The following is a 15,859-nucleotide window of genomic DNA, read 5'->3' as shown; positions in this document are numbered from 1 at the left end:
GGCTCAAGTATTTGTGAATGGATCTTCATGATACTCAGTACGTTGGTACATGTAGGTGTAGACAAAAAGAAGTTCGCTAATGTTCGCTAGCGGCTTTCTATGGTATTGCAGCAGAACTTGTTTGTATCTTCTGTGGAGAGCTTTATAGGCAAACTGGGCATCAAGACATTGTATCTTTTGGTCTCGTTTGGAGTTTAGACCTGCTTGTCGGTTTCTTCGGTGTAATACACCAGGTAATGTAACATAAATGGATGACCCACTGGCGGAAGATAGTGGATGCTGTCTGAAACATCCGACAGTTTCCAAATTCTATCCACTCAGTTACTTGAGTAACTGTTACCTTTCGTATCTTTTAACTGTATGTCCAACCTACATTGACAGATGGCTAATCTTTTTTGAAAACGTGTGACTCTAGTGATGGGTCAAATGTGCTGGATGTCTGTATCTTAGATTGATGATGTTTCTGAAAGTTATGGTTTTGGTGTGGGTGTATTTGTTTGTGAACAGTATAACTCAAGAAGTAAAGCATGGACCTTTGTGTTGGTATGTAGGTGGGTATCTGCAAAATGAAGGACAAGTCTGATATTGGGTCCCCTAACAGCTCTCTTTGGTACTGCAGTAGTACGTTCTTGTATGTATCATTCTGCATTAAAATACATGCTATACAGATGTACTTAGTTTCTCATTATTCAAACTAGATCCCTGAATATGACCTTAACCAAACACCTCAGATGTCAGACTACTACAGGACGACTTCCTTGAACTTGACCCCGCTGACCCCAAGTTCAAGAACGTCCGGGTCATCCTGGTGACCCCTCGGTGCAGCAGGTCAGGGGTCAACAACGCAGTGGACTTTCTGATGAACGAAGGAGAAGGTGGGGAGATTTTTTTTGTTTGTTTGTCTGTTTGTTTAGAATCTCCATTAGTGAAATACATCATGTAAATAATAATAATAATAATAACTTTATTGCTAAGTTCATGCCCGAAGGCTAATTGCAGACAAGCAAAGACATGGATATACATGGGAATCGACAAAGTTATCTAGTCTACTGTGAAAGTTCTATGTTAACTAAGGTTGACTATGGTTGGGTTTGACTTCTTTTTTGAATATGTATATATTCCAGCTGACATTTTTCGTCTTCTACATTTCATAATTGTCACTCCTATGATCAAGTGTGTAACATTTTGCTAGTTAACGTTGAACAGGTGAAACTTAATGGCTTGTTATTGAATTTCCAACATGCTTCAACCAGGGATATTTGTGAAAAAACATGGTTGGTTCGATATACCAGAATAGCCTTCATTTCAGCACCATGGCTAGGCATGTAGTCAGCACCGTTCTGGATTATAGGTAGCTTGTTAAATGCCATTCTTTTAAAAGTGGGTGTGGGCAAAGCCTAATGTATATGTTACTGTAGAGATTGGAATTCAGGACAGCCATGGATTGGCCTACCTAGGACAGATTTGAATCTGAATCTGTCTTAGGATAATCTGCGATTCTACTAGTACAGATTGGGTTATGATTAGCGTTAGAATTAGTTAGGTCAGCCCTAACTCTAACCAAATCTGTACTAGTACTTTGGAATCGTGGATTGTCCTGTATTCCAGTTTCTATATGCACACACATGTATAGTTGTAAAGTACAGGCATGAATGTATCATCAGTATCCACTCTAGCATGTGTAGTTTTTCACTCTAACTTTCAAATACCTGTAAGGTCTGTACATGTCTTCTGTTGCTATCGATGGTGGTACACATCTTTCTGGTGTATTGTGTAGCAATGTAAGGTGGTCTAAACTGAGGCCAGAGCAATTTGATTTGTTGGTTCTCAAATTGTTAACAAATATGCTTAACAGGAAAATCATAATGAAAACAAAGGCTGAGGCCCAGGTCCATGCCTTGGTGCACTCAGTTTTATGGAGTCACTTATACAGTCATATTGAAGTGTTCCTCCCTGCCCTCTACTTTTATAATGTCCGCTTACTATATTTTTACATTAAAATGTCCGCAAATCAAGGAAATGAATTCTGTTTATATTTCATCCATACCAGAAATGAGGAAAGTTATCACAATGCACACTGCATGAGAAGTTAGAAGGGGCTTCACAGATTGCTTAGCATTTTGAAGTGTACTGATACGACCTGTGTTCTCCCCATAGATGCGACTTTGCTGCGTGACCTGTCTAAGGAGGCTCTACAGACGGAGAGGGTGTACGAGTTAGCTGGCCACCACTGCAGGCTCCTACAGCAGGCTTTTAAGTGTAAGTCTTACCGTCTGGTGTTTCTTCCACAATGTCGCCGCATTAAGTAACGGTGTTATAGAAGCCTTCTCAAGAATGTCTTGAACAACTGTATATCTGAAGTGCACATACCTCTGGGATTAGTTATGCTGCATTTAGTAGATCTCTTTGAATTCACAATTTTCTTAATGTGATGATCTTGTGATACAGAATTGTGACAGTTTACATTCTGGTCTTTCATGTATGAGTCAAACCATTTCATTGACAACACTTGCTAATACTTGTAGATATGTATTGTGTATCTAAGAGACATCAGAGCTGGTTAAGTACAAGTATATTCTTAGCAGATTCAGAGTGAAAAAAATTTGTGCTGTTCCCCAGTCTCTAAGTTGGACGCTATTGTGTACCTGACTCACTCAATATCTAACTTTCCTGAACTTGCAAATTGACAACCCCATCTGATACTTTACATCTGTTAATACAAGTAGATGTAAGATGGTAAAATTTTTTTTTTTGCTGTTCTCCATGCAGTCCCAAAGCAGGAGGCCATTGTATACCTGCTCCCCAACTTTCCTAAACTTGCAATGACAACACTTGCTGATACTTGTGGATACGTATTGTGTATCTAAGTGACATCACAACTGTTTAAGCAGATGCAGAGTGAAGAATCTTGTTGTGTTGTTCCCCAGTCCCTAAGTTGGAGGCCATTGTGTACCTGACTCGGTCCATCTACGAGGAGGAGAATGAAGATGTTATTCTGAAGACTCTGGAGTATGCCAACAGTCTGCCCGACAACAAGAGGATCAGGTTCAAGTAAGAACTAATCTTTGGTCTTAAGAACTTATCCTTTAAATGCCTCGGATTTGAAACATTATGCTGAACAGGAAGTCAAAGATCATTCCCGCACAGATGGTGCATAGGTCAGCGCCCATCTCCATTTCAGTAGCCCTTGGGCCACACAACTTTGTGCAATCACTACAACCACTGGAAGTGGTGTGTGTTTAACTTCCATAATCTTTCCCAAATGCTGAGTGCAAAGCAGAGAAAGCAGTATGTACCATTTTTAAAGTCTTTGGTATGACCCGGCAGGGGATCAAACTCACGACCTACCGTATGCAAAGTGAACACTCTACCCACTAGGCCATTGCACCGGTGCCATAATCTGCTGAACAGGAAGACGGACATGAGAACATAGTCTGAGAAGGGAGTCTGAGGAAAAGCCTGTACCTTTGTACACACAGTTTCAGGGAGTGAATGTGGTCAGATTCAAGTTTCCCTCTTAGCCCCTCTTGCCCTCTTGCTTGAGAACTAAGGTGATATGGTATAAGGGTAAACCGTTACAGGTTTATCTATTGCTTGTCAACACGCCAGCCAACACTGGTAATATTACAACTTTGGCAAGTCCATTCACCCATTTACGATATTCCTACCAGGTCGTACCATCCCATGATGTCCAAGAAAGAGTCCGACACCCAGAGGGACAAGTTCCTGAGGGTCCAGCCGTCGGAGAACGCAAACGGCTGTTTTCTTGCTGTGCTGGCAAGAGAGGTGAGTCCAAAGTTCTGATCATCATAACCATAGCTTGTACTTTCACTGCAAACAGCGTCCGGGTTAATTTCGGAATTCCGGACTGACCTCCCATAGCTCAGCAACCTTACATCTAGATGGGCTAATATCATTAACTATAGGTAAAAATGATGTAGAAAATATGTAACAGCCATCGATGACCCCCAGTTCCCAGAATTCTGGCTCCAGTTCTCAGAATTCTGGCTCCAGTTTCCAGAATTTTGGCTCCAGTTCCCAGAATTCTGCCTCCAGTTCTCAGAATTCTGCCTCCAGTTCTCAGAATTCTGCCTCCAGTTCTCAGAATTCTGCCTCCAGTTCTCAGAATTTTTTTTTTTCTGGCTCCAGTTCTCAGAATTTTTTTTTCTGGCTCCAGTTCTCAGAATTCTACAGAAATATTCAGAATTCTCCATTGGGCAAATCCCCAGGGGTTTATCAATGGCTGTTACATATTTCTTACAGATATTTTTACCTACAGTTTATGATTTAAGACCATCTAGATGTCAGGTTGATGAGATATGGTAGGTCAGTCCGGAATTAAGCTGGAATTCCGAAATTAAACTGACGGCTGTTTGGAGTAACTGCAACTGACATTTCTTGTATGTGTGATGGTAAGGTATCCAGGGGTGCCAAGGCTGTGACAAGACTTATGGTGTGCATGGTCTGCTTGTTCTGAGATCTATGAAATTTAATGTGAGAATGGTTCATGCAGTTGTTTTCTAATGTGTGTGAAGGCTATGACAAGACGTAGTGCGGGACTTTGTGCATAGTTCTTGGGAAAATGACAGTGACGAGACTGGTATTCGACGGGTTTCGACTTTATTCGTCTTTCTCAAAAATAGTGCGGGACTTTACTTATAGCACAGTGATTTCTGCACCCGTGGCACTTTGAGGGCCGCTTCAGGAATTATCAGGTATCTAGGAAATAAGGTAGTTTCCATCCAAGCCTGGCCACATTTTTTGTTTAGAAATTTCAAGTTTTGCTTCAGAAATTGTTGTGACTGACTGCTTATCTGCAGAGTTCCTTTCTTGCCGTTATGTTTTCTGCACTTTTGGAATGAAGTAGCTGTAAGGCTTTCCCACATACTGGCTGTATATCTCTTAGAGCAAGTTGTAGGAACTGATAGTTTTGCTTTGCCATACAAAAAGACATAGACTTGCATTCATAGGCAATGTTTTGGGAATGCAAGTTCCTGCATTCCCACACATTTCCACCAGAGGGCGCTAGTGACAGATAAGGCTTGGATTCTGTTGGGTCCGTATCATGGAGAGCTCTTGCATGTTGTGCGACAGAAGTTGCTGCAGTCCCTCACACCACCACTAGGAGGCGCACATGTACCATACCAGATAACCATGGAAAAAGGCACCACATCTGCTTCATCATGGAAGATCAGGAGAGTTCCATGTATGGATTTCCAAGCAACTCTGTTTATTGCAGTAAGGAAAACCTTTGCCTAGAGCAGATAGTCGACCATCATCAGTCAAGTGGTAATGCAACCCCGTTTCTTGGCCATCTCGATCAAATTCTGTGGATTCGTGGGCCAGAGTTTGATCCTAGGGTCAGCCCCAAATCAAAGATGTTGTAAAGGATAGTCTTCGTCATTATAGATGGTGACGTAAAGCAGACGGCCCTGTGTATGAGGGAGCTTGAGGTACAAGCCTCAAACCTCTGGACGTAAAAGAAGCCAGGGGTGCCCCGGTGTGTTTGGCCAGAAATACCTTACCTTAGACCATAGATCCTCCAGCAACTTTGTTGCATAGGTCGACCTGGCGGCGGACTGTCTTTGTCCAAAGTTGCGGTCTTCTGCTGCTACTGCCTTTTCCTCAAGCGAATTTAATCCCAGTTTCTTGCCATCATTTTGTAGTGTACGTCTGAGAGTGACTTTAGGTCGTCCTCACGGCCGTGTACCTTCAAGTTTCCTAGTCATAGCGGTTTTCGTTGTTCTGTGTTCGTGTAATCTCCATGCATGCCCGGCAAAAGTTCATCTTCTTTTCATTACAGTTACACTTAGAGGAGGGACTTTTGCTTTTTGCATATCAGGTTCTTATTATTTTTCACATGATCACGCCAAGAAGTACCAAGGATTGACCTTAGACATTTAGGCCGGAATGTCTCAAGTGCTTGTACCGTCTCTGTGGTACTTTTCCAAGTCTCACATGCGTAAATGGCTGTCAGTACCACGATGGGCTGAAAAAGGCCAGAAATACAAGCTGGTGCAAGGCCTATATTGCACTGCTACTTGCTACTTAAAAAAGGATCATGTTCCCGTCAGTTGAGGATGACTGCTTTACCTTTGCCCTTAGTCACAGCTATTCTATCAAGACAACCACTGCGATGTTGCTAACAAGTTTTGTCCAACCCCAGTGGAACTCAAAGCACTGGCTCCCGACCGGCGGGGATCTCCTGTCTCCCCCCACCCTGGGGAAGCGAGGGAAACGTGGAAAAGTTCGACATTTTCTTATCTGTACCTACCGGTGGAGCAATGACTCCAAGATCTTGAAAAAAAAGTCTTCTGTGATTCTTCAACGTTTCTTTAAGGAAATAAAATTGTCTTCATCAGACCAAAAAACAATGTCTTGGCAAGGTCTGTTTTTTTCTAAGATAATCGAAAGACGCACAAAGTGTCTAAAATACACTCTTGTGTTCCTTAAAGACACATTTTGACGTTAAGACTTATTTTCAAGATTTTGGGGTACACCTTTCTTGCACCTGAGAACTACAGACTAGTACAGACCGTGGTCCTGTAAGCACAGGAAGAATTTTGTTATCAAAGGCACTGCAAGCCCGGCACAAAGGCACTGAAAAGGCACTGCAACCTTTCTGACCATGGGATTAAACTCCTACCTACATGTTTGTGTGTCTAAAAATAAACTAAAAGAATTAAAAACACTGAAGATTGCAACTTCTTCCGATTCAGCACTTTTATCTAGTACGAGAAAAAGGACAATGATCAATTTCCACAATCCACACAACTCTTGGTGTGTAGCACATCTTGTCACAGGTTTCTTACAATCACTTTGATTAAAGTCACAAGTAAGATGACAAAACAATAACTTGTGAAACTGAAGTTGCTACACATTGACTGAATGCATATCCAGAGCGTTGATTTGTTTACCAGATAAAGAGATCTCGCAGCAAAACAAGGAAGTCCAAAGGAAAAACGCCTGAATCAAAAGAGAACACAAAGGTAAAGCCGACTCATCTAACCTATAAATGCACAGGTGTTGGCGTACTTTTATTTCATGTCCACGATGTAGGAAACTGGAACACTTATTTTGCAACATAAAATGTCAGAAATGTAGAAAACTTAAGCATATAAACTTTTTTTTCAGTTTCATCACTTTTTCACAATAAGAAATGGTTTGACCCCGAATAATATTTTCTTTTCATTTGCACAAACAGAATCTTAGTTCCTACCTTATCTGTAGAAAGTTTTTCAGTGCAATACTTCGTTATTTTACTGGTGATGTGACGGTTCACAAATGTTCATGTGACTCAGAAGACAGACGCAGCCACTCAGACTTCAGCCGACGAAAACGATGATGTGAAAGAAGACGAGGTGAAGTCAAAGATGCAAACCTTTTATGTGTGGTTACCATGTTACTTGGCAATTTCCCCACCGTTTGAGCTTTTTCGTCACTTTCTGTTTTCATGTGGAATTCGACAGACAGACCTTCAAAGCTATTTCAGTGTTCCTGATATTGAAGTTAAAGTAATAAAAACTGAACTATCATCTGTGATACCTTTAAACTAAGTGGTAGGCTTGGTAATATAATCCTGACATTCAGGCTTTTATATTGGGGGTGTTAATACTGAGAAAGATTACAGCTTTTTAAGACCATGACGACAACACTTTTTAAAGCATAATTTTCAACAAATTCAGACTTCGGGAAGTCCCGATGATGAGGATGAAAATGAGACTGAGACATTCGAGAGTGACGAGGAAGAGTCTGCACAAAAAGTGGTAAAACAAATCAACTGCAGCAATTTTTCCCTTTTTCACCAGTTTGCAGTGGTCGTGACATGTGGTGCCTAACTTGCAGTAAAATAAGAAAAGATTTATGACCACACCAAATTTTCTATGATTAAATCAGTAACAATTTATCATATTTTAGTAAACTAAGACTTTCTTCACTCTGATTGCAAATGTACCAACAACTTTAGAATCTGGGATATTGCTAGTCAGAATTACTATCTGCATGACAACTTTTGTGCAAACAGCTATTGTCACCCCAGGCTGCTGTGGTTGTGACACATTTGGTCTGGCTTGCAGCAATTGCAAAATTGATGGCCACCAAACTTCTTGTAATCAAACCTTTACCAGGTCTTGTTTTTGATGAGTGATAATCATTATAGATTGAACCCTATTGTCACCCTAATCAGATAGCTGAACTCACAAGTCATGAGAGATTGCTAAATTTTTGGTAACTTTTTTAGTCAGTTTGACTAGCTTTGTGAAAACTTTTGTACAAATCAGGCGGAGACGTTTATAGGGTTTCTGCAGAACGCGGCCGGGGTTCCCTACAGGGAGTTGGATGATGAAGATGATGATGATGAAGATGATGATGATGATGTTGATGTTGATGAGGTAACATTGTCATGACAAAATTTCCAACCCAACATTTTTCACTTTGACATCACCTGGAAGGTTTCTCACACAAGTTTTGTCACTTTTGCAGATTGTTGTAAAAGCTGGTACTGTTGGAAATTCACAATAACCTTGCTCTATTGGCTACTTCACCCAAAATAATGCAAAAGAATGTAATATTTGTCAGATGAACCTCTCTCTAAATTGTTATGCTGAAATGTTTTGACCCCAGCATTCATATTTTAAAACCAATTTCAGTACCAAGGACAGTTACTATGTTAGAATTTGTACTGTTACATTTACTTTCTGTCAATACACCTTAAAACAAGACCAGCAAAAAATTTACATCTCAAGATCGAGAGAGAACCTTCTACCTTTCTTCTGTGGCAGTCCGTCCTCAAACATTGCCAGACATCCAGACTTAAAGACAAGGGTGTGATGACTGTAAATGTGTAACACAAAGTGTGGAAACCAGACACAGTCATGTTGAAAAGAGCTCGAGGAACACAAGATTTCTCCCTTCTTATCCAGGTTTACTCTGAGTCTAGCCCTGCTAGCGAGCGCTCCCCCTCCCCCATGTATCAAGTGCCTTTCAACTCTGTGGTATCCTTCCATCACGATGAGCATGGTCTGCCATGGACGCCCCTGGAAACCCCCAACTATGATGACAGGCACAGTCTACCACGGACACCCCTGGAAACCCCCACCCATGACGACAGGCACAGTCTACCTCGGACACCCCTGGAAACTCCTACTGAAGAGAACTGGGAACCAACTTCAAACAACCGCGGCATTCAGAATGTCTCTGTGACTTTCCAAGAAACACATTCGGAAGCAAACCCCGAAGCATCTTCAAAGTCTCAGACTCTCAGCAACCGAAGCGGTGTTAACTCAGAAGCATCAGGGGAAGGCGAGGAGAACAACAAGACAAAGTCTCCCCAGGGACATTCTTTGATGGAAGATGTCACTGCTGTTCCAAAAGCTCCAAGCCCAGCCTCTGGTGAAGAAGATGATGAGAAGAAAAGCATGCCACGGAATGCTGATTCGGCAGTCGGGTCGCCGAGTGAGCCCCTTGTACAGAGTGCTGATCACACGCTGGAGGGGAAGCCTGAAGAGTCAGGACATGGTGACGCGGCAACACCAGAGCTGAGAGAGTCGCTTGACCCAAGGGGCGAGGGGGACGGTGAGTCCGTCACATCGGAGGAGCATCTCCCGAGCAGCGGCGTCTCTGCAGCAGACAGCGACTCGCACCTGGGGACAGGTGATGCAGCAACACCTGATGGCACCACAAGAAAAGGCACCGCAAAGCCTAATGGTACCCTGACAAAAGGTAAAGGTACCAAAAAACCCAACGGTGCCGCAATAAAAGGTAACAAAAATTCTGATGGTTCCACGATAAAAGGTGCCACGAAACCTAGCGGTAACACAAGAAAGGATACCAAAGCACCGGATCGTACCATGACTAAAGGTACCACAAAACCTAGCGGTACCACAGCAAAAGCTGCCACAGCGCCTGATGGTACCAGGACAAGTGATGGAGATGATGATGAGAAGAAGGACTCTCCATCTAAACCTGCTGACACGACTACCCGGCCCTCCTCCCACCCGGCGCTGGCTCCGTCCGGTTTGAAGTCGCCGCGATCGCGTAGCGTTGCCAACGCCAGGACGTCCGACATGCGGCGCAGCCTGGGGCCCGTGTACGTGGGGCAGGAGAGCTCAACGTCACCATCATCACCGTCGCCGTCGGACGAGGGTCCGGAAGGAACGGTTTGGGTCCGTAGCCTTGCAGTCTCGGGGGTAATAACTGCAGTACTAGCTTAGCCAACGCACCGCAGGGTTATGTAATAGGTTACACTGTGGATCCAACATGGAAGGAAAGTGGACTTGCCCTACTTTAAACTTTTATCAAAGTTTCCTGCTGAATAAAGTCCTTCCTGCACCAGATGGTGAATAAGGTGGTGCCCATCTGTTGGCCCCTTGGGCCACACAACTTTGTGCAATCACTACAGCAGGGGGCTGGTCCACTGACAGTGGTGTGTGTTCGACTACCACACTATTTCCCTGATACTGAGTGATGAGCAGAAAAAGTAGTATGTACCATCTATTAAGTTTTTGGTGTAACTCAGTCAGAGATTGAGCTCACAACCTTCCGAATACAAGGCGAACACTCTACCCACTTGCCCATTGCACCAGTTGCAGAGGTACTTCATGAGAGTACTTTCGAAAATTTGAGGAAGTCCAATTTCCTTCACATGTTGGCTCTACAATTTGATGCGTTTCATGATGAATTCCAGCAACACAGATGAACTTTCACGTGAACACACCGGAGGACTGGATGCTAAGAGTGCTGCTTCTTCACTGGTGCACAGATTCAGACATCACACTGTACCTTTCACTTGGTTGTCTCTATGCCCACTTTTGACGTTTTCTTTTGAAAGTAGTAAAGTTGATAGTTTTACTTTTGAAAGTAGTAAAGTTGATAGTTTTACGGAATAAACTACACTCAGTAACCACCAGAGAGAGTGATGTGTGGCTGATATTTCATCTGATGTAAGCAGCACAAGACTTTCAGCACTGAGGACAGGGCAGCAACACCCAGGACTGCACGTTTTGGTGTTCAGACAGTATTTCTGACAGCTCTTGACAGGGTTTTCCCCAGACCAACATTTTCTCCTCATTGCAGCCACGCCTCCTGGCACAGTTTGACCTGATTCCGATCTTATCATATCAGAAGAGCCAATTCTGACTGTCATGATGACAGAATGGTTGTAATTTTTTTTTCATCATTGGCAAAAAGCTCCCCTCAAATGATGGAATGATAAACCCTAGCATGTACCCAGAATGTCATGCACGTGGTGTATTTAGCCAAACCTATTATAGCTGCAATATAGTGGTCTCCTTCTTCCTCTTTGGTCAACATGGTTGCATTAGAGTAGCGGCCGTTGCATGTAATCTCTCTTTGGACACAGCTTTATGAACCTATCTATTGGATATTATTCTTATATACTAGGTAAACACAGCCTTATAGACTTATCGTACCGATAATGTGCTTCAACAGTGGGGAAACCCCGAGCTCTTGAGTACGTTTGGTTGTAGACATAGGGTGACTCGGTGGCTACTCGTTCCCTGTACTCGCAGGTTCGCACCTCTATCGCCTCTTCTCTGAGCGAGTGTTACCGCCAGATGGTCCCACCCGAGATGTACGATGGTCTAAAGCACTACGGGGAAACATGGGTAACTAGCGCACTGACCACCTGTGATTTGGGTGATGTGTCACTGAGAATCATGGGTAAAAAGTGCACTGACCACCTGTCACTGGGGTAATGTTTCACTGAGAATCATGGGTAACTAGCGCACTGACCACCTGTGATTGGGGTGATGTGTCACTGAGAATCATGGGTAAAAAGTGCACTGACCATCTGTTACCGTGAAACTTAGTCACATTTGTGACTTTTTTTTCAGCAAACATACGTATTGAATAGTTTCCAAAGTCTTGTCACAGCTTTTGCACTGTTAGCTTGCTATGTTGTATTATGAGTGTCAGTTTGGATAACAGAATGTTAGGCACATGGATTGCTGTACATGTGGACTATCACTTTAGCTGTCTGTGATTTGAATTTCAATCTCACATTGTTTTGACTGTGGGTCTCTATAGTTGGGCTTGACCTAGTCATTTGCCATGTGAAAGAGGACCTTTTTAAATCACAGCACAATTGTCTAACCCAGTACTTACTAAACATCATGAAAGACGGAGAATCTTCGAGAAGTAGGGTGGATTCCATCCAAGCAAACAGCCTGACATCATGACGACGGTTTTATAAAGATTTATACGCTATTTCCATGCACAAAGTGTAGCTCTTCCAACAAGCTTTCCATCACACCTGTACTGTGATCCTTCCCAAGTTGAAATGACCCAAAGCCTAGGTCACATGATCTGAATGGTTTGACGTCAGCAACTGGTCAAAGGAGCCTGGCAGTTGGTAACAGCCCCCGTCTCGGTTCAGGTCATGTGACATAGGCTCCTGGTCACTTTGACTTGAGCAGGATCAGAGAACTGACCGAGAGCTTGTTGGCAAGGACTTACTTTGCTTGTGCACAGAATAAGTATATAATTTAAAACTATAAAATCTTACTAAGGTCCAATTGTCAATTGCCGTCAAAGATGAAGTTTCATTGGACTAGAATGATGATGAATTTTGATTTCGTTTTCTGTCGCTGTTCCAGCCGGAAGCAGCGGAGAAACCTCAGGACGTCATCGCCCGCGCCGCGGCTACCGGCATCATCGACGAGGTCACCGCGATCGACCCGGTAACGGGAGAGCTCATTGTGCACGGGGGCAGGAAGAAGAGGGACGCTGCGCTGGCCAGGCGCGGGAACAAGCCGATCTTCCCGCACCACAAGTCCAACAACAAGCACAACGGGATCCCCCTCACCAACCTGGTTAAGATGAGGATGACTGAGAAAAGGAATGTGCTTCCCCCCCACGCACAGGTGGTGGTACATCCCAAGCCTTTCAAATAGACCAATCAGACACCAGTTTGTTGTTTTTAAATGGAGGGATACTTCAGTGTGACACACTGGGTAGGAATGTATTAAGTTCAAACACTGTGCCAGTACTGTACAGAAAAAGTGTGAGAGATTACATACAATGTTGTTGATACGTAAAATGCAATGTAAAGAAGAATATCAGTGATAGAAATGTATACATGTAAGAAACTGGAAAAATTGTATTATTGAATAGTTTTTAATAGATGATTTACCTGACCCTACCCCGAGTAAAACTATGAACTATCCGTCCGATGTTTGTCTGTTGGCACGGTATTTGTGCCGTGTTTTTTTCCGCACACACCGTGTGTACTTGACCATGTTGGTACGGATTACTCTGTTCCAAGTACACTGTTTGTCACGCAGCCTTCTCTCACCAGTAAAAACTGCACTTGATTTTTAAGTCAGAGAGTTTTGTTTGCGTTACTGAGAAGAGTTTGAATCTAATATTTATAATTCCACAACATGTTGGGCAGAGTCTGGCACGTCGGACTACTTATATTCATGCTGAAGTCCCAATTCCAAACCGGGCCCAGCCGAGCTGTTTGGGTGAACGAAAACTAAATAATTCATATCACGAATATACACCAATGATGCTCATGATTAATTTTTGCAAGTCTTTTTTTTGTTTTGCTGTCTATTTTATCCTACTTTTCATTCTCGCAAACTGCCCGCCTTGGACCCATACATCTTGGGAATCGTGACCTTAGCATTAATAAGTTAGTAAGAGCACTTCAAGCTGCATGGTTGTTTGACACACTCACGTTTCAGTAGATTCAGACACCAAAGTTGTATCTGTATGTTACACTCCCTGTTTTTTTTTACACACTCATTTTCCAGTAGATTTAGACATCATGTTTGTGTCTGTTTGTATCTAAGTGTATGTGGTACGTCCCCAGAAACTGCCTGTCCACCGTTATAATGGGCAAGATTACCACCAATCCTGGGGAAACCTGTTTAACCTGTTACAATGTGTAAGGTCACACCAATCTATCTTGTTGGTTCTCGGATTTAGAAGGTTTTGAAAAGAAAACAAAATGTTGATGAACTGGAAGAATTCAACATGAAAACAAAGTCAGACTTTGTTTAGACATTGAACATGGATAATTAAACTGTCACACACAACTAGAAGTTACCTGGTGAAAAGCTTTTAGAAAGCCTTCGCCATCTTTCTTCAGCTCTGAAGGCAGTGCACAGTTTTAAGGAGTGAATATACTACAGCCAGATCCATTTTTTCCCTCCCAGCCCTGTGTTTTCATCTTGTCTTCTTGTTAAAATGTTATGTCCGAGAACCAGTGAGATAGTTTGGTGTGACTGAAAGTGTAATCGCTGGTTTGTCACTGTGATGCCTTTAACACTACTACACCTGTTTGTTCACACACATTGTTGAAGTGTGTTGTCTGTCCACTGCAAGAAGCCTGAGGATCGGGCCACACAGAGTTAGTTTGTTGGTTCTTGAATTGAAAAAAAAAGATACTGAAAACGAAAATGGAGCCACCATCGTGCCAAAGCAAATGCTGTTTTTCAACAAAAAAAATTATGGTTCTTGGTGGCAAATGTGCAGGTCTTGGCGGGCGTCAAATCCGTGACTGTGTGTTTTTGGCACACCTTTCTAGAAAGCCAAAAGGCTTGATTGGCGTCACTCCACCGTCAAGGCATCGTGACTATCGAATCCATAACCTATTGGTTCTGAGCCACCGACGCCACTGCAGCGAGATCCAAGTGTCCTCTGTTCTGATCTTGTCATCTTTTGGCTTTATTAAGAATATATGAGAACCAAGTTACTGGCTTACTGTGTCCTTCGCTCCTCTCGGCTGTGTTTTCTGCACCGTTCTTGTCCCGTCTCCTGTTGTGTGGTGAACGCCGCGGCATCACGGGCGATTCACGGCAATGCCATGTTCTGGACCGCTCCTCAGGCCAAACCAGCATCCTCCTCCCGGTCCGCATCCGTCCTGGAGGGCAACCCCGTCGCCCTGCATCCCAGGAAGTCTCCGCCTAAGAACAAGGAAGACAAGGAAAAGAACTAAAGTAGTTCAGGCCAAGAGTTTCCGTTCAGTTGTTGAATCTGTGTATGTCATATTGAAACAGTACTGTAGGAGTACAGGTATGCCAAAGAACTAAGCCAAGTTTCCAGCTGTTAGACAAACAGTTTCTGGCAGTCATTTTTTAAATCTGTGCATTACAGTCAGTGCAACAGCCTAGTACAGGTTTGCCAAAGTTGTTGACAGCCATGAAAAGTTTGGGTCTTGTTTTCCCCCAAAATAGAAGCGCTGTTGTGTATAATTCCACATATAGTAAATATCTCTTATCATAATAACTCTATGTTAAAATGATATCAAGTTTTGTTTGTACATTTTCTGCAATAGTTATTGTTGATTTGAACTTGAAACTAATACCTTTGTTGCGCAGCAATGTCCTAAGACTGACTGTAGTAGTAGTATTGTATAGAACATGTAAAGAACTACAGATTTAACAGAGCCTGTTGGATTAGTGGTTTTCATGTTTGAAATATTGTTTTGGTGTATTGTTGATACGTCGCAGCAGAACACAATTCTATGTACAGTCACACCTCTGTAGTAACAATTCAGGGGACTGGAACAAAAGTAGACAGGCGGCCACTGTAGTCAGGGCTCAATGGAAAATCATCTAAGGAACCAGCGATGGCCAGGTGGTCCTTGTGCAGAGGTGGTTTGACAGTACATGTAGATATCACTGTTGTTTGATGATTATTTTGGAGTTTCACGGTTGTCAGATGTGCCGTCAAATTTACAGATGAATCACATCACACTTCCTTAAGCCTGTGCTGTTCAATAAAGAAACTCTATGCTTCCTTTTCTTCTGCCCATGTGCGTGTATGTGTTCAACCGTGTGTATTTGTGTCTGCGTGTGTGTGTGTGTATGTGTATTTGTGTGTGTGCATGTGT

General features: G+C 42.9%; 1 protein-coding gene across 1 annotated transcript in view; it reads left to right on the top strand.

Annotated features, from left to right (window-relative positions):
• Window positions 1-15,770, top strand: part of LOC136437146 (putative methyltransferase NSUN7) — a 35,696-nt gene extending 19,926 nt beyond the window's left edge. Inside the window, exons 9-14 of the mRNA XM_066431626.1 lie at window positions 732-875; window positions 2,158-2,259; window positions 2,928-3,051; window positions 3,672-3,786; window positions 12,615-12,881; window positions 14,852-15,770. Coding sequence (XP_066287723.1) covers window positions 732-875; window positions 2,158-2,259; window positions 2,928-3,051; window positions 3,672-3,786; window positions 12,615-12,881; window positions 14,852-14,962 — 863 coding nt within the window. The 3' untranslated portion in view covers window positions 14,963-15,770. The remainder of the gene's footprint in view (window positions 1-731; window positions 876-2,157; window positions 2,260-2,927; window positions 3,052-3,671; window positions 3,787-12,614; window positions 12,882-14,851) is intronic.
• The last annotated feature ends 89 nt before the right edge of the window (window positions 15,771-15,859 follow it).

Source organism: Branchiostoma lanceolatum, chromosome 6 (genome assembly GCF_035083965.1).
Source record: "Branchiostoma lanceolatum isolate klBraLanc5 chromosome 6, klBraLanc5.hap2, whole genome shotgun sequence".
Classification (NCBI taxonomy): Eukaryota; Metazoa; Chordata; class Leptocardii; order Amphioxiformes; family Branchiostomatidae; genus Branchiostoma; species Branchiostoma lanceolatum.
Note: the sequence above shows the minus strand (reverse complement) of the source record. Positions and strands in the feature narration are given on the sequence as shown.